We start from the raw sequence: 16421 nt of genomic DNA, 5'->3' as shown, positions 1-16421 counted from the left end.
AGAGAGAGAGAGAGAGAGAAAATACATATCGAATGAGTCCAGACACAAAAAAATACATACTGAACAAGTCAATTCATATAAGTTTCAAAATAGGCAAAATTAATCAATGGAGATGTAAGTTTCAATACTATTAACCTCTAGCAAGTAGCAGTATTGACAAGGAAGGGGCAGGAGGAAATCCTTTGGGGTGATGGCAGTTTTCTGATCTTGCTCTGGGTAGTGGTTAAATGGGTATATTCAAATGTAAAAGTACCTCCATCTGTACACTTAAGGTTAACAGACTTTACTGCGCATAAGTTGTACCTCAAGTTAAAGAACAAAGAGTAAGTGAGTGAAAATAGAACATTTTTGGAAGAAAATTGGTAAAGGGAAGAAAAAAGAAGGTAATTGAAGCATATGGCAGAGATAAGCTCTTTTAGGATGGGTATCTTTATGTTTGTAGACGAGGAGAAAGAGCTAGAGCATTAATTAAAGATGCTTGTTACCATTACTGATTTACCTTTTATCTGTCACACCCAATGGATGTCCTGTTCACCATAGCAGCCTGAGACCCTGAATGGAGCTTGTCATATAGTATGATAGATAATGTCTGAATGATTGATGGATAGAGGGATGAGTGTGTGAATAGGTGGATGGGTGAGTGGCCAGGTGGTGAATGAGTAGATAAATGAATGGGAGATGAACAGGGGAGTGGGGGTACTGGCTAGAGCATGTTATTTAAGTAGCTGGAGAAGGTGAGTAGAGTCTGAGTTGAAAATATAAGTAGAGGGGTTCATCTGAGTCAGAAAGAAATTGAAGGTGAAGATATAAGAGCTACTGAAGGAGGTAGGGGGACCGGTGAGGGAATACGCCCAGGTGAATTGATCTTAGTCTAAAGCAGAAGTCCAGGATGTCTGCAAATGTGGGGCACCACAGTGGAGTCAGGACTTGAAGCAAATGGAAAGAGTTTTAAGTCACGGGGGGGGGAGGGGGAGAAATTCTACAAAAAGCCAATAGTAGATGGATTTGAGGATTGCAGAGGTCACCAGTGAATCTTTTCTGTTACTGATTAAAAAATAAGTAGCAGGCATTTTATAAACCTGTGCCTTCCATTTGCAGATGAAGTACAACTTGCCGTCCTGGTGTGACCGAGTCCTCTGGAAGTCTTACCCCCTGGTGCACGTGGTGTGTCAGTCCTACGGTGAGTTGAAACCCTGGGTGAAGGCAGACCAGGTTCAGAGACCAGCATCAAGTTGGGAGGTGTGACTGCCCTAAAATGAAGGGCTTCAGTCTGTTCTTCTGTAAAATGGGAGCACCCCCTGCACCCCAACCGGGAGACCTGGAAGAGCTGGTATATCCCCACCTACCTGCAGCTGTGACAATAAATACTCTCTGCTTTGGGAGACATTTGAATTACAGAGAATTTTTTAAAATAAATTTGGTTTTATTTCTCTTAAAGAGAACATATTAGATTGGAACCATATGAAAGTAGTGATTTAATAGGTCAAAAATGGCCAACTATTGGAAATTAGGTATGGTTCAACCTAATATATATTGTAAGTGTATATACAAGTGTTTGGGGAGGCTTAAAGATAAATTGAGTCAAATTGATGAAAAAAGAATAATAGGGCAGCGCCTGCAGCTCAGTGAGTAGGGCACCAGCCCGATATACCGAGGTAGGTGGGTTCAAACCCAACCCCAGCCGAACTGCAACCAAAAAATAGTCAGGCGTTGTGGTGGGCGCCTGTAGTCCCAGCTACTTGGGAGGCTGAGGCGTGAGAATTGCTTAAGCCCAGGAGTTGGAGGTTGCTGTGAGCTGTGTGATGCCATGGCACTCTACCCAGGGCAATAAAGTGAGACTCTGTCTCTACAAAAAAAAAAGGCATAATATACAGTATTAGCATCAATAATTATGGAATATGTTATGTAAATAATTAAGAAGTAATTATTGACCTTCAAAGTTGCAGGTCAGCTGAAGGAGTTCTGAATTGCTTCAGTGCATATCCTCAAAAGTTCCTATTAGTTAAAAAGTCAAATCTCAAAAATTCACAGTGCGGAATTACTTGGAACACTTTACTGACTCACAGTCATGATATTATTTTTAAAACATTTCAAATTCCCAGGCAATGGTGTCCAAAGGAGGGTCATCCTGGTTCCCAAGGTGCACCTCACATGATTAAGCATATAGGCCAGGAGCCCCAGATGGGCAGTTCACAACTCCAGGCCTGTCCAGCTGGGTGCCCCAACCCCAACCTCCCTCTCAGAGTAAGGGATGGGGGAACCTTGAAGCTGCCTAGTGGCCACCTTCCTGGCTCCCCTCTTTCTGGGTGGGGACCAGCAAATCATTCCCATACATTTAACTCTAGTTCCACAAGTTGAACAGATTTTTATTCCTTTCTTCTGCACATGCCTTCTGCTGTGTGGAAGAGTCCAGAGTAGCTGCCCTTGAATAGTTCAACACATGCACCCTGCATTTCTTAAGTTCCCAGGCTCCCTCTCCCTAGTTCCTAGAGTGTCTCTCTCTTCCCACCTCCCTTTCCCTCTCTTTCCCCTCCCCCTGCTTCTCCAGAACTTCACTAGGCAAACTTCACAGAACACCTCTGGATGTTCAAAAAGGCAACCCATACTCATACAGGCAAGGAATTACTCCACCTTGAAAACCTACAAGTGCCCATATTCCACCCTCTACCCCCAGCTTCCTCACCGTGTATTCCTTCCTCATCCCCTTCCACCCCGCTGAGCCTCCAGGCCTGTCAGTCCTTCCCAGCAGTACACGGGTCATTCATGTCAGCACTCCCCTTCCCACACCCTCTGACTCCTTGAGTCCTGCCAATTCTTGCCTCTAGGAAGACTCAACTGTTTGCCTTCAGCCAGCCTCTGCAGAGAGTCAAGAGACAGTTGATGCTTACAGAATTGCCACTTACTGTTTTTGTTTGGTTGGTTTTTTGCAATTTTTGGCCAGGGCTGGGTTTGGACCTGCCACCTCTGGCATATGGGGCCGGTGCCCTACTCCTTGAGCCACAGGCACTGCCGCCACTTACTATTTTGAACCTAAACTTGGCATTCAAAATTGTTCAACAGTGGAGGTTTTAGGAAAAAAGGAAGGTTAATCAGGAAGTGGTAATGAGGAGCAAGTAGAATACACATTCTCCACTTCTGGGCCCAGGGTATGAGGAATGGGGGAGAAAATGAGCTTTCACCTGGGAGTCATCAGTATTGTCTGGGGAGGGCCAGGTTTGAAATGTGAAGACGGAAGAAGATATAGGGAATTTTACTAATGATCACATCATGAAATGCCAGAAAGCATAGTAGTAGGGTTTAGTGAGTTGAGGTCTGGGATGAGCACAAAGTTGGGAAAGAAAAGGGAACAGATACGCAGAGCTTAGGAGATGCAGTTGACCAGGGAACCTGGGTCTTCTTATGGCAATTGCATAACCAGGTATACCAGCTGTCTATTGGTGTATAACAACTTACTCTAAAGCTCAGTGGCTCAAAACAACATTAATTTGTTCACAATTCTCTGGGCTCAGGTGAATTTGGACTGTTCATCTCGGCTCTATTTGGTGTTGACACAGTCAAGTGGGAGCCCATTCCAGTCTGGAGTTGGCTGGCTATAGGCAGGGGCAAGGGTGGTAACTCATGATCCAGAAGGCTAGTGCAGGCTTCTTCACTTCCTGGTCTCAAGGTTTTAGTCTGCTAGTCTTGCCTATGGAAATTCATTTTAAGACTATTTGCCTCAGATTTACTAAGATCTCATTAGCTAAAGGAAGTCCCATAGGCCAAGCCCAAAGTCACTGTGGTAGGAGGCTACAGAGGGTATAATTACTAGAAAGTATGGTTCACTGGGGGCCACTCATCTGACGGTCTACCTCCCAGGTTTAAGGGTACATTGTAGTGCCATTACTAATATGTTCAGTGCAATCTAAAATAGAGAGGATGCCCCCAAAATATATATACATTTTAAGAAAGAAAAGAACTATATTAAAATTGTAATATTCATCTCAGCACTCTGGGAGGCTAAGGTGGGTCGATTGTTTGAGCTCATGAGTTCAACACCAGCCTGAGCAAGAACGAGACCCAATCTCTTAAAAAAAAATAGCTGGGTGTTGTGGTGGGCACTTGTAGTCCCAGCTACTTGGGAGGCTAAAGCAAGAGGATCACTTAAGCCCAAGAGTTTGAGGTTGCTGTGAACTATGATGCCACAGCACTCTACCAGGGGCAAGACAGTGAGACTATCTCAGAAAAAAAAAAATTGTAATACTCAATATATACCAATAACAAAAGATGAATACAAGTTATGTTGAGCACCTCAGTTGCAAAAGTCGACTGTGATTTGAGTATTACAATTTCAATACAGTTTTTTCCTTTCTTAAAATGTGTATACATTTTTTGGCACCCTTCATATTTTGAGAACATAAAAAAAAAAAAAAACCTACTTGTCTTTTAACTGCTCCCTAGCACCCCCTGTTCTCCATTGTCACCCCAAACTTGTGGCCTTTCACTCAGCCCCACTCCTGAATGCTATCCTCTCCCGCTTCCCACAGCAGTAGGTCTCACTGACATCTTCCTGTTCGTGTCCAAACAGTTTTTAGGCTGATTTTTTTCTCAGGAAAGCTTATCCTCTTTCTTTCCTGGACAACCTTTTCACCTGGACCCTTGACTCCTCTCCTCCTCCACAGCCAGGGTCCCCACTCTCATCTTTCTCCATTCTATCTCATTGTTTCATTTTGGCTTTCTGGTGATCTTTAGCAAGGGGAGTTCTTATGTTTATTGTACATCTCTATTTCTTTGGCCAATTTTCTGTTCATATCCTTTGATTGGTCGAGTAGTGGCATGTTTCTCTTTTCTTCTGTTTCTCTTTTCTTTCTGTTTCTCTTTCTGATTTATAAAAGCTTTATAGAAAAGAAGATCAGGCTTGGCGCCTGTGGCTCAAGTGGCTAAGGCGCCAGCCACATACACCTAAGGTGGCGGGTTCGAATCCAGCCCAGGCCCGCCAAACGACAATGACAGCTGCAACAACAACAACAAAAAAAAATAGCCAGGCATTGTGGCGGGTGCCTGTGGTCCCAGGTACTTGGGAGGCGGAGGCAGGAGACTCACTTGAGCCCAGGAGTTGGAGGTTGTTGTGAGCTGTGATGCCATGGCACTCTACCCAGGGGGACAGCTTGAGGCTCTGTCTCAAAAAAAAAAAAGAAGATCAAATGTGCTTTATCACCTTGTTGGTCTCCTGTGAAGACTGTTTTTCTGCCTGCCCAATTATAGTTGGTGTGTCCTGGAATTCCATCCTCATCTCCTCTCCTCCTTCATGTCTTCCTTGTGAAAGCTCAGATATCCTCATGGCTTCTGTTTCCACCTAACCTCACGGACTTCAAATCTAAAGATAAATGTCCGGCTTTGAGTACCCAGTAATCTGCCAGACACCTCCAACTGGCTATCTCAAAAGAACTATCTTCTAGAACTATCCTCTTTCTCTACCCGCTCTAAATGTGCTGTGGTGCCTTCCCTTCTTATCTGACCTCCAAGCTCTTTAACAGCTTTGTCTACACTCTGTCACCTTCCACTGTCTCCTGATCCCACACGGTACTATGGGATGGGAAGGCATCCTGTTTCTCTTACTCATGAGCTGAGTGACCTTAAGTCCTCACCCATTCTGCAGCTTGGGCTCTTCATCAGTAAAATACAATGACTAGAGGAGAAAAATCCCCATGGTTCACACTCCATAATCTATTTCAAAATTCACGAGTCAGTCAGGTGCAGTGGTTCATGCCTCTATTCTCAGTGCTTTGGGAGGCTGAGACGGGAGGATAGCTGGGATTAGGAGTTCAGAACCAGTCTGAAGAACGTAGTGAGACCCTATTTCTATAAAACAAAGAAAACTTAGTTGGGTATAATGATGTGTGCCTGCAGGCCCAGCTACTCAGAAAGCTGAGGAAGGAGGATTGCTTGGGCCCAGAAGTTGGAGATTGCGGTAAACTAGGATGACGCCCCTGCACTCCGGCTGGGCTGAAAGAGTGCAACTTTGACTCAAAATAAACAAACAAAAATTTATGACTTATTAGGAAAAACTAAGCATTTTTTATCTATGGAGAAGGCAGTGTACACATTATCTGTCACTTCAGGGTCAGCAGGACAACAGGTGCAAAAGCGCGAGACTCCCTGGAGGCTTCATGAAGATAGTTTATTTCTGCCTTGCCATTCTTGGCTTGACCTGAAGGGTTTCTTTTGCCTTGCTCAGAAATTTCTTCTCTTCCCTCCAGGAAGCACTACTGACATCATGACAAGTGACCACAGCCCTGTCTTTGCCACATTTGAGGCCGGGGTGACTTCCCAGTTTGTCTCAAAGAATGGTAAGCAGTGATCAGCGTCCTTTTCTCTATGTTCCTCAAAGACAATGGGCACTGGGCATTCGTCTTCTGGTCGTGACAGTCAGTTGTCTGTGTTAGATGAAGGCTTATCCTTCCAGGTGAGTCCACAGCCCATAGTTCAAGGCTTTCGTGTCCAAGCCATATCACAATTGCCGTCCACAGGATGCACCTGCTCTGTTTGGCCAATGTGTCAGCCTTCTGTGCCTTGGTTTTAGTGTAGTGTGAAAAATTTGGATTTACCCAAGTGTGGTGTATCTACCATCAAAGACAACTGCAGAGCCACCGATGAACATCTCCGAGCATGGGCTGTACCTGTGGCTCAAGGACTAGGGTGCCTGCCCCATATACCTGAGGTGGCAGGTTCAAACCTGGCCCCGGCCAAAAAAAAAAAAACTGCAAAAAAAGAACATCTGCGAGTAATGCATTTCATGTTTTAAATGTGTCTCTTCTGTGTAAGGCAAGCAACATTAATTTTCCATTTAGTATTGTGATATACTTTATTTAATCACATTTAAATTTAAGAAGTGAGTCTATTTAGAGACAATATTAAGTAAATAGTAGTGCAGGTGCGCGGTAGGCGGAGATGGTAAAAATCGTGAAGGTGGGATGCCGATGACGGAGTTGGGGAAACATTCGAGTAAACAATGTTTAGATTTGCAGGTAATTTTTCAAATAATCCAGCTGAGCCCTGGATGCCAGGCTGCCCTCATCCCGGCAGAGGCCAGGCATTCTCAGTAGTCTGCCCATTCAGCCCTCGGCCTGGGTGACTAGGGGGCCATGTTGTCATCTGCTCTGCCCAGTCCCTACTTCCGTGGTCAGCAGACAACCCAGGCTCATTTAGGAAGGCTGAGTGTGGGGGACGCAGGTATAAGTTGAGAAAGACCATCTTGCTCTGCGTCCTTCATGCTGGGAGGGATGTCAGTGAGGTTGTATGCTATCGACCTGCTGAGGCTCCTCTTCATGCTGCTGGGTCAAACATCCACGGACCCAGCTCTGTGACTGCTCCCCACCCAGGTCCACGGACCCAGCACTGTGACTGCTCCCCACCCAGGTCCACGGACCCAGCACTGTGACTGCTCCCCACCCAGGTCTCGCGCCACCACCCTGTCTGCTCCCTAGCTCTGGCCTCTGTGCCTTTCCAGAACCTTCCTGGCCTTAGGATTTCACGGCTTCCACTCACCTCCCCTTTCCCTGAGTTGCTGCAGCATCGATGGGGTTGCTGCTGCCATCTCCTCCTCTGTTACTGGGTAGAGCACCCCAGGTAACAGGCTTCCCTCCCGGGCACTCAGTAGATGCTCAAGCATACTGATCCCCAGGATTGAACAATGATTGACCATCTAGCTAAGCAGAGCCTGGCCCACGTGCAATGGGATTTAGAAAGAGACAGGGAAGAAGATGAGAAGGGGGTAATGAAAGAAGGGAATATTTGTTCTCCCTCTCAGGTGGCTCAGAATTTATACAGAAGGAAAGAACATTTGTTTAAAACCAAAGATGCTCACAGACGCATCATTTGCATTAATACAGTTACAGGCAAGTTAACCGAGTCCAAATGAGTTTACAGAGCCTGGAGTAAGGAGAGGGATAACTGTGCCTAAGGAAGAAAGAGCAGGCATCCCTCTCTAGCTGAAACTGAATAGATGTGGATATTGAGCAACTGAGTCAGCCTACAAGCTCTTTGCTGGAACTAGTAGGGAGACTGAGGTAGCAAGGTGAGGATGTTACCTGACACTCGGGTTTAGAGACAAAGCAGAGACCAGGTCTTCACTCCACATACCCCTCGCTCTTCACCTCTGCCTTCTGCCACAGGGTGCTTCGGGGGGGGCTGTCACTGTGATCAGGGCTGCTCAGCATGGGTGGTGGCTTTCTAGCTAGCTTTATTTCAAGGGAAACCTTTCTTTCCACTGGACTCCCAACTTTCCTCGGGCCCTAATGAGGAGCTCAGTATACAGAGTGAGAAGCCAGAGGAAAGGGCATATGGATAGAGGCCGAATCCCTGGAGAGAGTTTGGAGAGAGCTGAGTCCCTATTCTCTCTGATACAGGCCCTGGGACCACTGACAGCCAAGGGCAGATCGAGTTCCTCAGGTGCAACGCCACACTGAAGACCAAGTCCCAGACCAAGTTCTACCTGGAGTTCCACTCAAGCTGCCTGGAGAGTAAGTTGCTCTGAGCTGCCCCTGTGGTGGGTGGGCCCCCCTGCTCATTCTCATAAATGCCTATTTGTGAATGGTATTTTGCCCCCTTTCTCTTCTCCCTGGGAAAGACTCTTACGTGGGCCTCCAAGAGATTAGACAAATAGGGCTTCAGTTAGAGAGTCTAAGGGGACTCCCAGGTAGTGTGAGGGGGGCCTCCTTGTAGCTTACGGTGCTGCTGCTGTAGCCCTGGGAGAGGGGCAGCCACGGGGACATACAGACCCATCAGTCCCTTTCACGCAGTGGGCTCTCCTCCCTGCCTGCTCGGGGCAGACTGCAACCCTCTTGGTTTCCCCCACACCAGGGGTCTGACCCAACCAGAGAGTGATGGGCCAAGTTCCAGCTGCCCTCTTCCTGACTGCCCTAGCTCCTGCCTCCTGCTTTTTCAATGTCACAGAATCTTTCTCAGGACAACCACCACAGCAAAAATCAAGTTGGAGATGGACAGCCCCCTCCAAGCCGGCAGCGCATGGCATAATCTGTGTTTAGGAAATGCCCTTTCTGGGGCCCATTTCTAGGCATTTTGCCCATGGCTGTTCCATGGCAAGCGAAGATCGATGTGGCTTCTACCCCTCCTCACTGAGGGGGCATTTTGTGAGTGCATGGCTGGGATGCTTCTAGAATTCAAGAAGAAGGCTTATGCCACCAGCCACCACTGTGCCCTCCGCGCCCCTTACTTCTCTGACTCAGCCTGGCCCAGGCCTGGGGATAGCACAGCCTTTGCCACTGAGGCCCCAAGCCCCAGTTCACCAGGCAGGGTCAAAGCGGTTCCAAAAAGGATAAGGAAATTTTGTGCGGGTGTTTTTAATAAACTATCGAGACACTTGCACACATTTCTATGGAAACAGCATATTAGGGAGCTTAAATTAGAATTTCAAAAGGCTGCTATCTTGAGTGGTGTGGGACGAGCTGTCATGTTTCCTAATCTTCTTGCCTGTGATGTGATGATTTTTTCGTTGCCTGGTTTGTTGCAAAGGGAGCTGAAAAGGAGGAAGAATCTCTTTGATTTTCCTAAAAATAATTAGACCGTGTTGGCAAATGACCATCCCTTGCACAAAAATAGAAATTCCCAGCACGTCTGACTCCTAAAGGGTGCTGAGGCCCCTACAGAGAAAAAGAGCAGCTTCCTCAGGCCAGGTGGGACGACCCCAGGGTCTTTTCAGTTTGGTTCTTGCCCTGTTTTCTAAAAACCAAACTTCTTGTCTTCTGACAGGTTTTGTCAAGAGTCAGGAAGGAGAAAATGAAGAAGGAAGCGAGGGGGAGCTGGTGGTTAAGTTTGAGGAGACCCTTCCAAAGGTAATTCTGGAGCAAGACGTTCCCCAGGCAGGGTTTTGCACTTACCAGGCCAGCAGTGCTGGCCAACGGCAGAGTGACAGCTGGGCCTGACCAGAGGGAGCAGGAATCCCACTTCCAGACAGGGAGCAGCTCTCATTTAAGGTGGTCCACCATACGCTTTTCAGACCCTAATGGACCATGCAAGGCATCTGGAGGTCAACGTGTTTAACCATGTGATTTTGCAGGTCACAGTCACACAGCTGCAGTGACAGACTAGGACCCAACCCCCAAGACTCCCCGTTCCTTTGAAAGGTGCTGATCACCTGCTTACTGGCCCATAGGGCCATGGTCAACATAAATGGGAATCTGTTGGCTCTAACCACACACTGTGAACACAGGAAGTACTTAACCATCCATGGTCCTGAATGAGCTGAGGGGGGGAACTGAAAACACACCGGCAAACTTTAGGGCAACGCAAGCATCTTGATTGCAGAAAAATAGCTTTCTACCAATACTGCCTTTGTGATGCTGAGCTGACGGTGGTGATGCCGGCTGTCAATGGATACCTGCTGATCAGATGCTCCTGCTGGTTCAGAGCAGAGGGGGACGCTTCCTTTCGCACACCGAGAGGGAGGGGTGTGACAAGGGCAGTCCAGAGCTGGGACACAGAAGACAGGGGTCTCAGGGCCCCCCCTGGAAGGTTCCCTGGGAGGTTTCAAAGGACAGCCTGAAATGGGTGGGGGCCCATCTTCTTCCAGGCTGGGGTGGGTGCAGGCAGGTTTAAGGGGCCAGGCTACCCACACTGGCCTTAACCACTGATTGGAACCAACTGTTGAGTCACATAAAAAGGCCATGTGAGGGGGGCACCTGTGGTTCAAAGGAGTAAGGCGCCAGCCCCATATGCCAGAGGTGGCGGGTTCAAACCCAGCCCTGGCCAAAAACTGCAAAAACAAAAAAAGGCCGTATGATCTCAGGAACAGAGACTGATTATCCTGATACGGGTGTAATCCTAAATACCGAGAGGTCCAAGCCTGCACAGATGGCTCTGACTAGGGCCTTCTGCTGAGGCCCCAACAGCTGTCCAGACTTCCTGTCCTGGGGCTGTCTGTAGGCCCCTGCATCCTGTGGGCTCCAGGCTCCAAAGAGACATTTCTGCCTCACCCAGCCCACACCCACCTGCTGCTCCTCCTCTTCTGGCTGCTTCCACACAGAATTGAGCAATTGTTTCCTCTTTTGGTGAAGCTGAAAACATGCCAGCATTCTGGTCCCCCTCAGGGACCCCCTGGACACCGTCTTCCTCCACTCCCAGGTCCTGTCACCACCCCCTGCCATTCCTCCTGCCTCTGTCCCCTCTCCTGTCCCACGGCCCCCTCTCAGGGGCTCTGCTCCTATCCTCCTGCTGAGGTATCCTGAAGTCTGACGGTCTTTCTGGAATGCCTATCTGAGGGTGGTGTCCCCTCTGTTCAGTCAACTCCCTGGCGCCACTGAGGCAAGCCTCTCCCACTCCAGCCTCAGGTATTCTCACAGCACCTTCTGCTCCCTGTTACCCGCCTGTACCCGACAGCCTCCTTTCTTCACTCCTAAATTCCCGCTGTGGCACCCAGATAGTCGCCCCACCCCCCTCCATCATGGCCATACGTCCCCCAGAGACAGTCCTTGCTCAGGTGTCTGACGCCCCACTCCCCACTGCATCCGCAGCTCCTGCCCTGCATCTAACTTATAGCCAGATGTCACCACATGTCAGCAAACCCAGTGGCCAGATGTCACCACATGTCAGTGAGCCTAGTGGTCCTTGGGGCTGTGCAACCTCAGAACCTCAGAACCTGCACCAGGCAGCCCAGAGTCCCACCATAGTTTCCCGTCATTAGTTCTGGAACTTTCTGCATGGGATCTAGTGCATCCATCATGTTGGTCAGTGTGGTATTTGAGTCCTGCCCCTTATGGGCCTTCAGGTGTCTGTGGAGGGAAAGGAAGGGGCAGCCTGGGGCAGCCTAGAGCAGCGCGTGACCTTTCTTTGTGGCCCTGCTGTGTCGCAGTCGTCCTGAGGAGCCGCCTACTTGCACATGAGGAGCTAGTGCGCCTGTAACGTTCCTCCCTGTGCGTGTATGGACCCAGCCCTGTGTTGGTGTGGTCTGAGGTCACCCAGCTCGTGCAAAGCCTGTCATCAGCACAGCAGGAGCCAGCCCAGCAGTCCCTGGCTCTGAACATTGCTGGCAGCAGGAAGTCAGGAACAGAACCCGAATGTGGGAGTCTGTGTCTGCCATTCACTGAGCCACACCTCTAATGGGACACAGAGGCCATATCCTCCCCAGGTGGGGTGTGGGGGCACTCCAGCCTGCCTCCTCCCCGGGATCTCGCATCTGCAAAGGCAGGGCACGGAGGCAATGGGCTGGGGTCCATCTGCAGTCAGGCTGTCTCCCTAGGACCTGGGAGTGCAGCCCAACTTTCTAGAGTACTGTGTGGGGACAGGGAAGAAAGCTAGCTCTCGCATGCGGGCTGGAGGTACAGCTGGGTTCCTTCCTGTTCTCTCGCACAGAGCGCAGATGTGGACGTCATTAATAAGAACAGCTTCCGTCCTGTTTTCTCACCCATTCCTCACATTCGGCTGGTGACCCTCATGCACCTGTCCCCCACCTGTCACCTCTAATCCTGTGCCATTCTCTCTGCAGCTGAAGCCCATTATCTCTGACCCTGAGTACCTGCTGGACCAGCACATCCTAATTAGCATTAAATCCTCTGACAGCGACGAATCCTACGGTAGGGGTCCCAGGATTGGCACCACACCTGCCTGGGAGCCAATAGCCTCTGCTGGGAACACAGAGGTGGCAGCTCCTTTGGGGAAACATCAAATTCTTGGCTCAAATGATCCTCTTATCTCACCCTCCCGGGTAGCTAGGACTATAGACACTTTAACAACACTCAGTAGTTTTTGTTTTTGGTAGAAACAGGATCTCCCTTTTGCTCAGGCTGGTCTCAAACTCCTGAGCTCAGGCGATCCACCTGCCCCGGCCTCCCAGAGTGCTGGGATTACAGGTGCGAGCCACTGCACTGGGTCTGCTTATTTGTTTTAAATGGAAGAGCTTTGCATTGTCCAAGCCCCACTTGGTGGAAGCCAGTAAAGAGAGAGAGGCTGTGGACACACAGGGTGACCTGTGTGAGGCACCAACTGGCAGGCTCTGCCGACACCTGGGTCAGGTGCCATCACTCCCCTCATTGGAGAGTGAGGGAAGGAGGCTGGGGAACCTGAAGAGACTTGTTCGAGGCCAGAGAGCTGAGTGGCTTGGCGATGGTAACTATATTACCCTGGACTAGAGCCCAGGCAGCCTGGCTGCAGAATCTGCTGCACCCTTCACTGCCTCCCAGCACTGAGCCAGGACAGAGGCGGCAGAGCCTGCAGAGGGTGACGGGGTGAGGACCCGTGGATCCTGGAATGTTTGAAGCTCCGTGGCAGGAAGCTGAGCGAGCTGCGTTTTCTCATTCAGATGCCACATTCCCCCTTTGTTTCTCCGTCTTGCTCTTTACACTCACACACAGCATGACAGTGACAAAAAGAAAAAGAGTCAATAGGCAGTCTCCTGATCTGTTACAGCGATCCTTTTATTTGCTTTTGTCCATCTCCATCTTCACAGGTAGGCATGTGAGGATTTTTGCACTTGTCATCACAGAAATACCATTTAACATTCTGCCTTCCTCACCTGGTTTAGATGACACACATTTTCCATGTCCCTCCCACAGTCTTCACAATTGTTCCTTTTAATGGCTGGGTAATATTCCGTGGATTTACTGTATCCTCATTTTTAGAAATGTTCCTTCTTGCTATTATTGAGGCCCTGCTAGTTACTTTTGTCTCTCTGTGGACATTTTACATTCTTCAGCTATAATTTTTATTCTTTTGGACCATCTCTTTGGGACAGGTTCCCATGTTTGCTGAGGGTTTATGCATGTCTGAAACTTGGCATTTAACAGCAAACCGAGTGAGCTGTGTGAGGCTGTGTGAGTTGACCTTGCAGGTTTCCCCAGCCCCCACTCCCCAACACACGGGGTGCTATTTCTTTGTCTTCTCTTTGTGCTAATTTCATGTCTGTGGAATAGCACCTTAGTGTTTCCTTAGTCCCCTGCCCCGCCCTTTAAGTCTCTTTATTCTGGAATGGCTGGTGGGAACTTTTATTTGTTTTGTTTTTGAGACGGGGTCTTGCTCTCTTGTCCCAGACTCCAGTGCTGTGGTGTCATCATAGCTCACAGCAACCTCAAACTCCCGGGCTCAAACGATCCTCCTGCCTCAGGGACTACAGGCGCCTGCCACAACACTCAGCCAAATTTTCTATTTTTAGTAGAGATGGAGTCTCACTCCTGTTCAAGCTGGTCTCAAATTCCTGAGCTCAAGGGATCCTCCTGCCTCGGCCTCCCAGGGTGCTAGGTTTACAGGCATGAGACACCTCACCTGGCCTGAGTTTGCATTTGTGATGGCTAGGAAGGCTGAACTATTTTCTATTTGTTGAAATGAGCCAGCTACAGTTCTTTCTGCGTGAGATATCCATTTGTATGGTCTGCCCATTTATCTCTGGGGGACTTGATTTCGAGGAGTTCCTGTGGAGTTCAGATCACCCCCTGCCTGTGAAGCCAGCCACAGCGCTCTTCCCAGTACCTTTTTCATTTTAGTTTTTTCCTTTGTGCAGGCATTTTAAGCTTATTTATCCTGTTTTCTGGTCTTGTTTTATCATTTCTTGTCTTGCTTCAAACCCTGGGAAGTTATCGTCCCCTACAGAAATCAGATTATTGTTTAACTCTGTTTTTCTACACTGTGATTTATCTTTACATTGACTAATCCATGTGGAGCTCATCTTGCTGTTAGGTTTGAGGGTTTATGAAATAATCCTCACCTTGGTCTTCATTTCCAAAGACTGTCCCCAGGTGGTAGACTGACTCTCAGCCTAGTGCTTGGTGTCTGCTGTGAGAAGACAGGGTCTTCACTCAACTGTCCCCTTCTTCCCCCAGGTGAGGGCTGCATTGCCCTCCGGCTAGAGGCCACAGAGACCCCGCTGCCCATCTACACACTGCTGACCCACCACGGAGAGATGACCGGCCACTTCCGGGGGGAGATCAAGCTGCAGACCTCCCAGGGAAAAATGAGAGAGAAGCTATATGGTGAGTGTTGGACCCTCGGCAGCCCCCTCAGCAGCCTCACTGCTTTTGGGACGGGGCGCACTTTCGTGCATATTCAGTACGCTGCAGCCTCTGTGCAGAAATCTAGCATCGGAAAGGATCTCAGAGACAGTCTGGCCCTCCCCTCCCCTGAGTCACTCCCAACAGACTCCAACACCCACCCTGCTTCCCCCGGCCCCAGGCAGCTCACGTCCCCAGGGACATGAGGCTGTGCACTGCCCAGGGCTGCCCTCACCTTCTGTCAGCCTTCAGCCTTGCCACTGTCGCTCAGCACCTCCACCATGGAAGGACCAAGAGAACAAAGCTGACCTACCCAAGGTTAAGTGGCTCTTCCCAGATGACACAGGAAAAGAGACTAAAGCTGTGGCTGCAACTGAGATTTAGGGTTCCTTGTATGACCTCTGGTCTTCCACAGCCACACGGTGCCACTCAAACACAGACACGTTCTCAGAAGTCCCAATATTTCCCCTTGTGGCGCCCACCCAGGGCTCTGCACCTTCCGAATCATTTCCGTCTGCTACACGTCAAAAGCACTCACCCAGGCTCTTGGTGCCTTTCTTCCTCTTCTCCCTACTTCAGCTCAGCCACCCTTCACGACGGCAGCAGCCTGGGGTCTGCCCTACCCTGGCAGGGTTCCTTCACACACTTTTCGTCTGTCAAGCACCACTCACCACCGTTGGCTGGCTGTTGGGAGGATTCTTTTATCATGGCTCTCAGAAGTGACACCATGCAGCCACCCAGGCTAACAAATCCTCATTGCAGGTGTTATCCTCACCCCACACAGAACAACAGCCTCGAGAGCCATCCTCTGTCTGTCCCCAAAGGAGGATATGCTGATTCGTCTCTTAGATATAAGTTGTCACTACTCTGTTACGAGAATACGGAAATGTGGCTAAGAGACCTAAATAACATAGTGGGAACACCAGGCGGTATCTATAATTTAACTTGCAGTTTTCTCTTAATCTTGCCCCAAATTTTAAAACTTGGAAATTAATATTTGTACTTCTTGTTAGTATCCATCACATGAAAATTTCTCTGCTTAAAGTAATGAACAATGTGAGAAATACAAAGCTACACCGAATTTGTTAATTAAGTATTTTTTGCTTTTATATAGGTGACAGGTGGGGTTTTGTGGGGGGGTTTGTTTGTTTTTTGCTTTAATTCCTGCTCCAAAGCACTTAAGTAACAATGCTGGTGATGCATTGGCTTTACCTACATACTTTATGATCACAAAATGGTCATCTCATAAATGTCATCTCATTTTGCTCTCACAATAGCCCTGTGAGCCAAGCATTGTTATCTTTGTTTGGTGGATGGAGAAACCAAGGCCCAAAGTTACGTGATTGGCCACAAGTCACATAGCTAGTAAGGGAAAGTCACAAAGCCAAGGTGAAAGTGCCAGGCTGGCATTGGCAAAGGCATTGGTTTCCTGCCTCTAGCACAAATAGC

General features: G+C 48.8%; 1 protein-coding gene across 1 annotated transcript in view; it reads left to right on the top strand.

Moving 5' to 3' along the window:
• INPP5D (inositol polyphosphate-5-phosphatase D) overlaps nt 1-16421 on the top strand; it is a 118831-nt gene that overhangs the window by 93875 nt on the left and 8535 nt on the right. Inside the window, exons 18-23 of the mRNA XM_023510360.1 lie at nt 1099-1180; nt 6237-6326; nt 8385-8498; nt 9748-9830; nt 12479-12566; nt 14805-14954. Coding sequence (XP_023366128.1) covers nt 1099-1180; nt 6237-6326; nt 8385-8498; nt 9748-9830; nt 12479-12566; nt 14805-14954 — 607 coding nt within the window. The remainder of the gene's footprint in view (nt 1-1098; nt 1181-6236; nt 6327-8384; nt 8499-9747; nt 9831-12478; nt 12567-14804; nt 14955-16421) is intronic.

The sequence above is a fragment of the Otolemur garnettii genome, unplaced genomic scaffold (genome assembly GCF_000181295.1).
Source record: "Otolemur garnettii isolate 467f Iridium unplaced genomic scaffold, OtoGar3 scaffold00013, whole genome shotgun sequence".
Lineage (NCBI taxonomy): Eukaryota > Metazoa > Chordata > Mammalia > Primates > Galagidae > Otolemur > Otolemur garnettii.
This window is presented reverse-complemented; position numbering and strand designations above follow the sequence as displayed.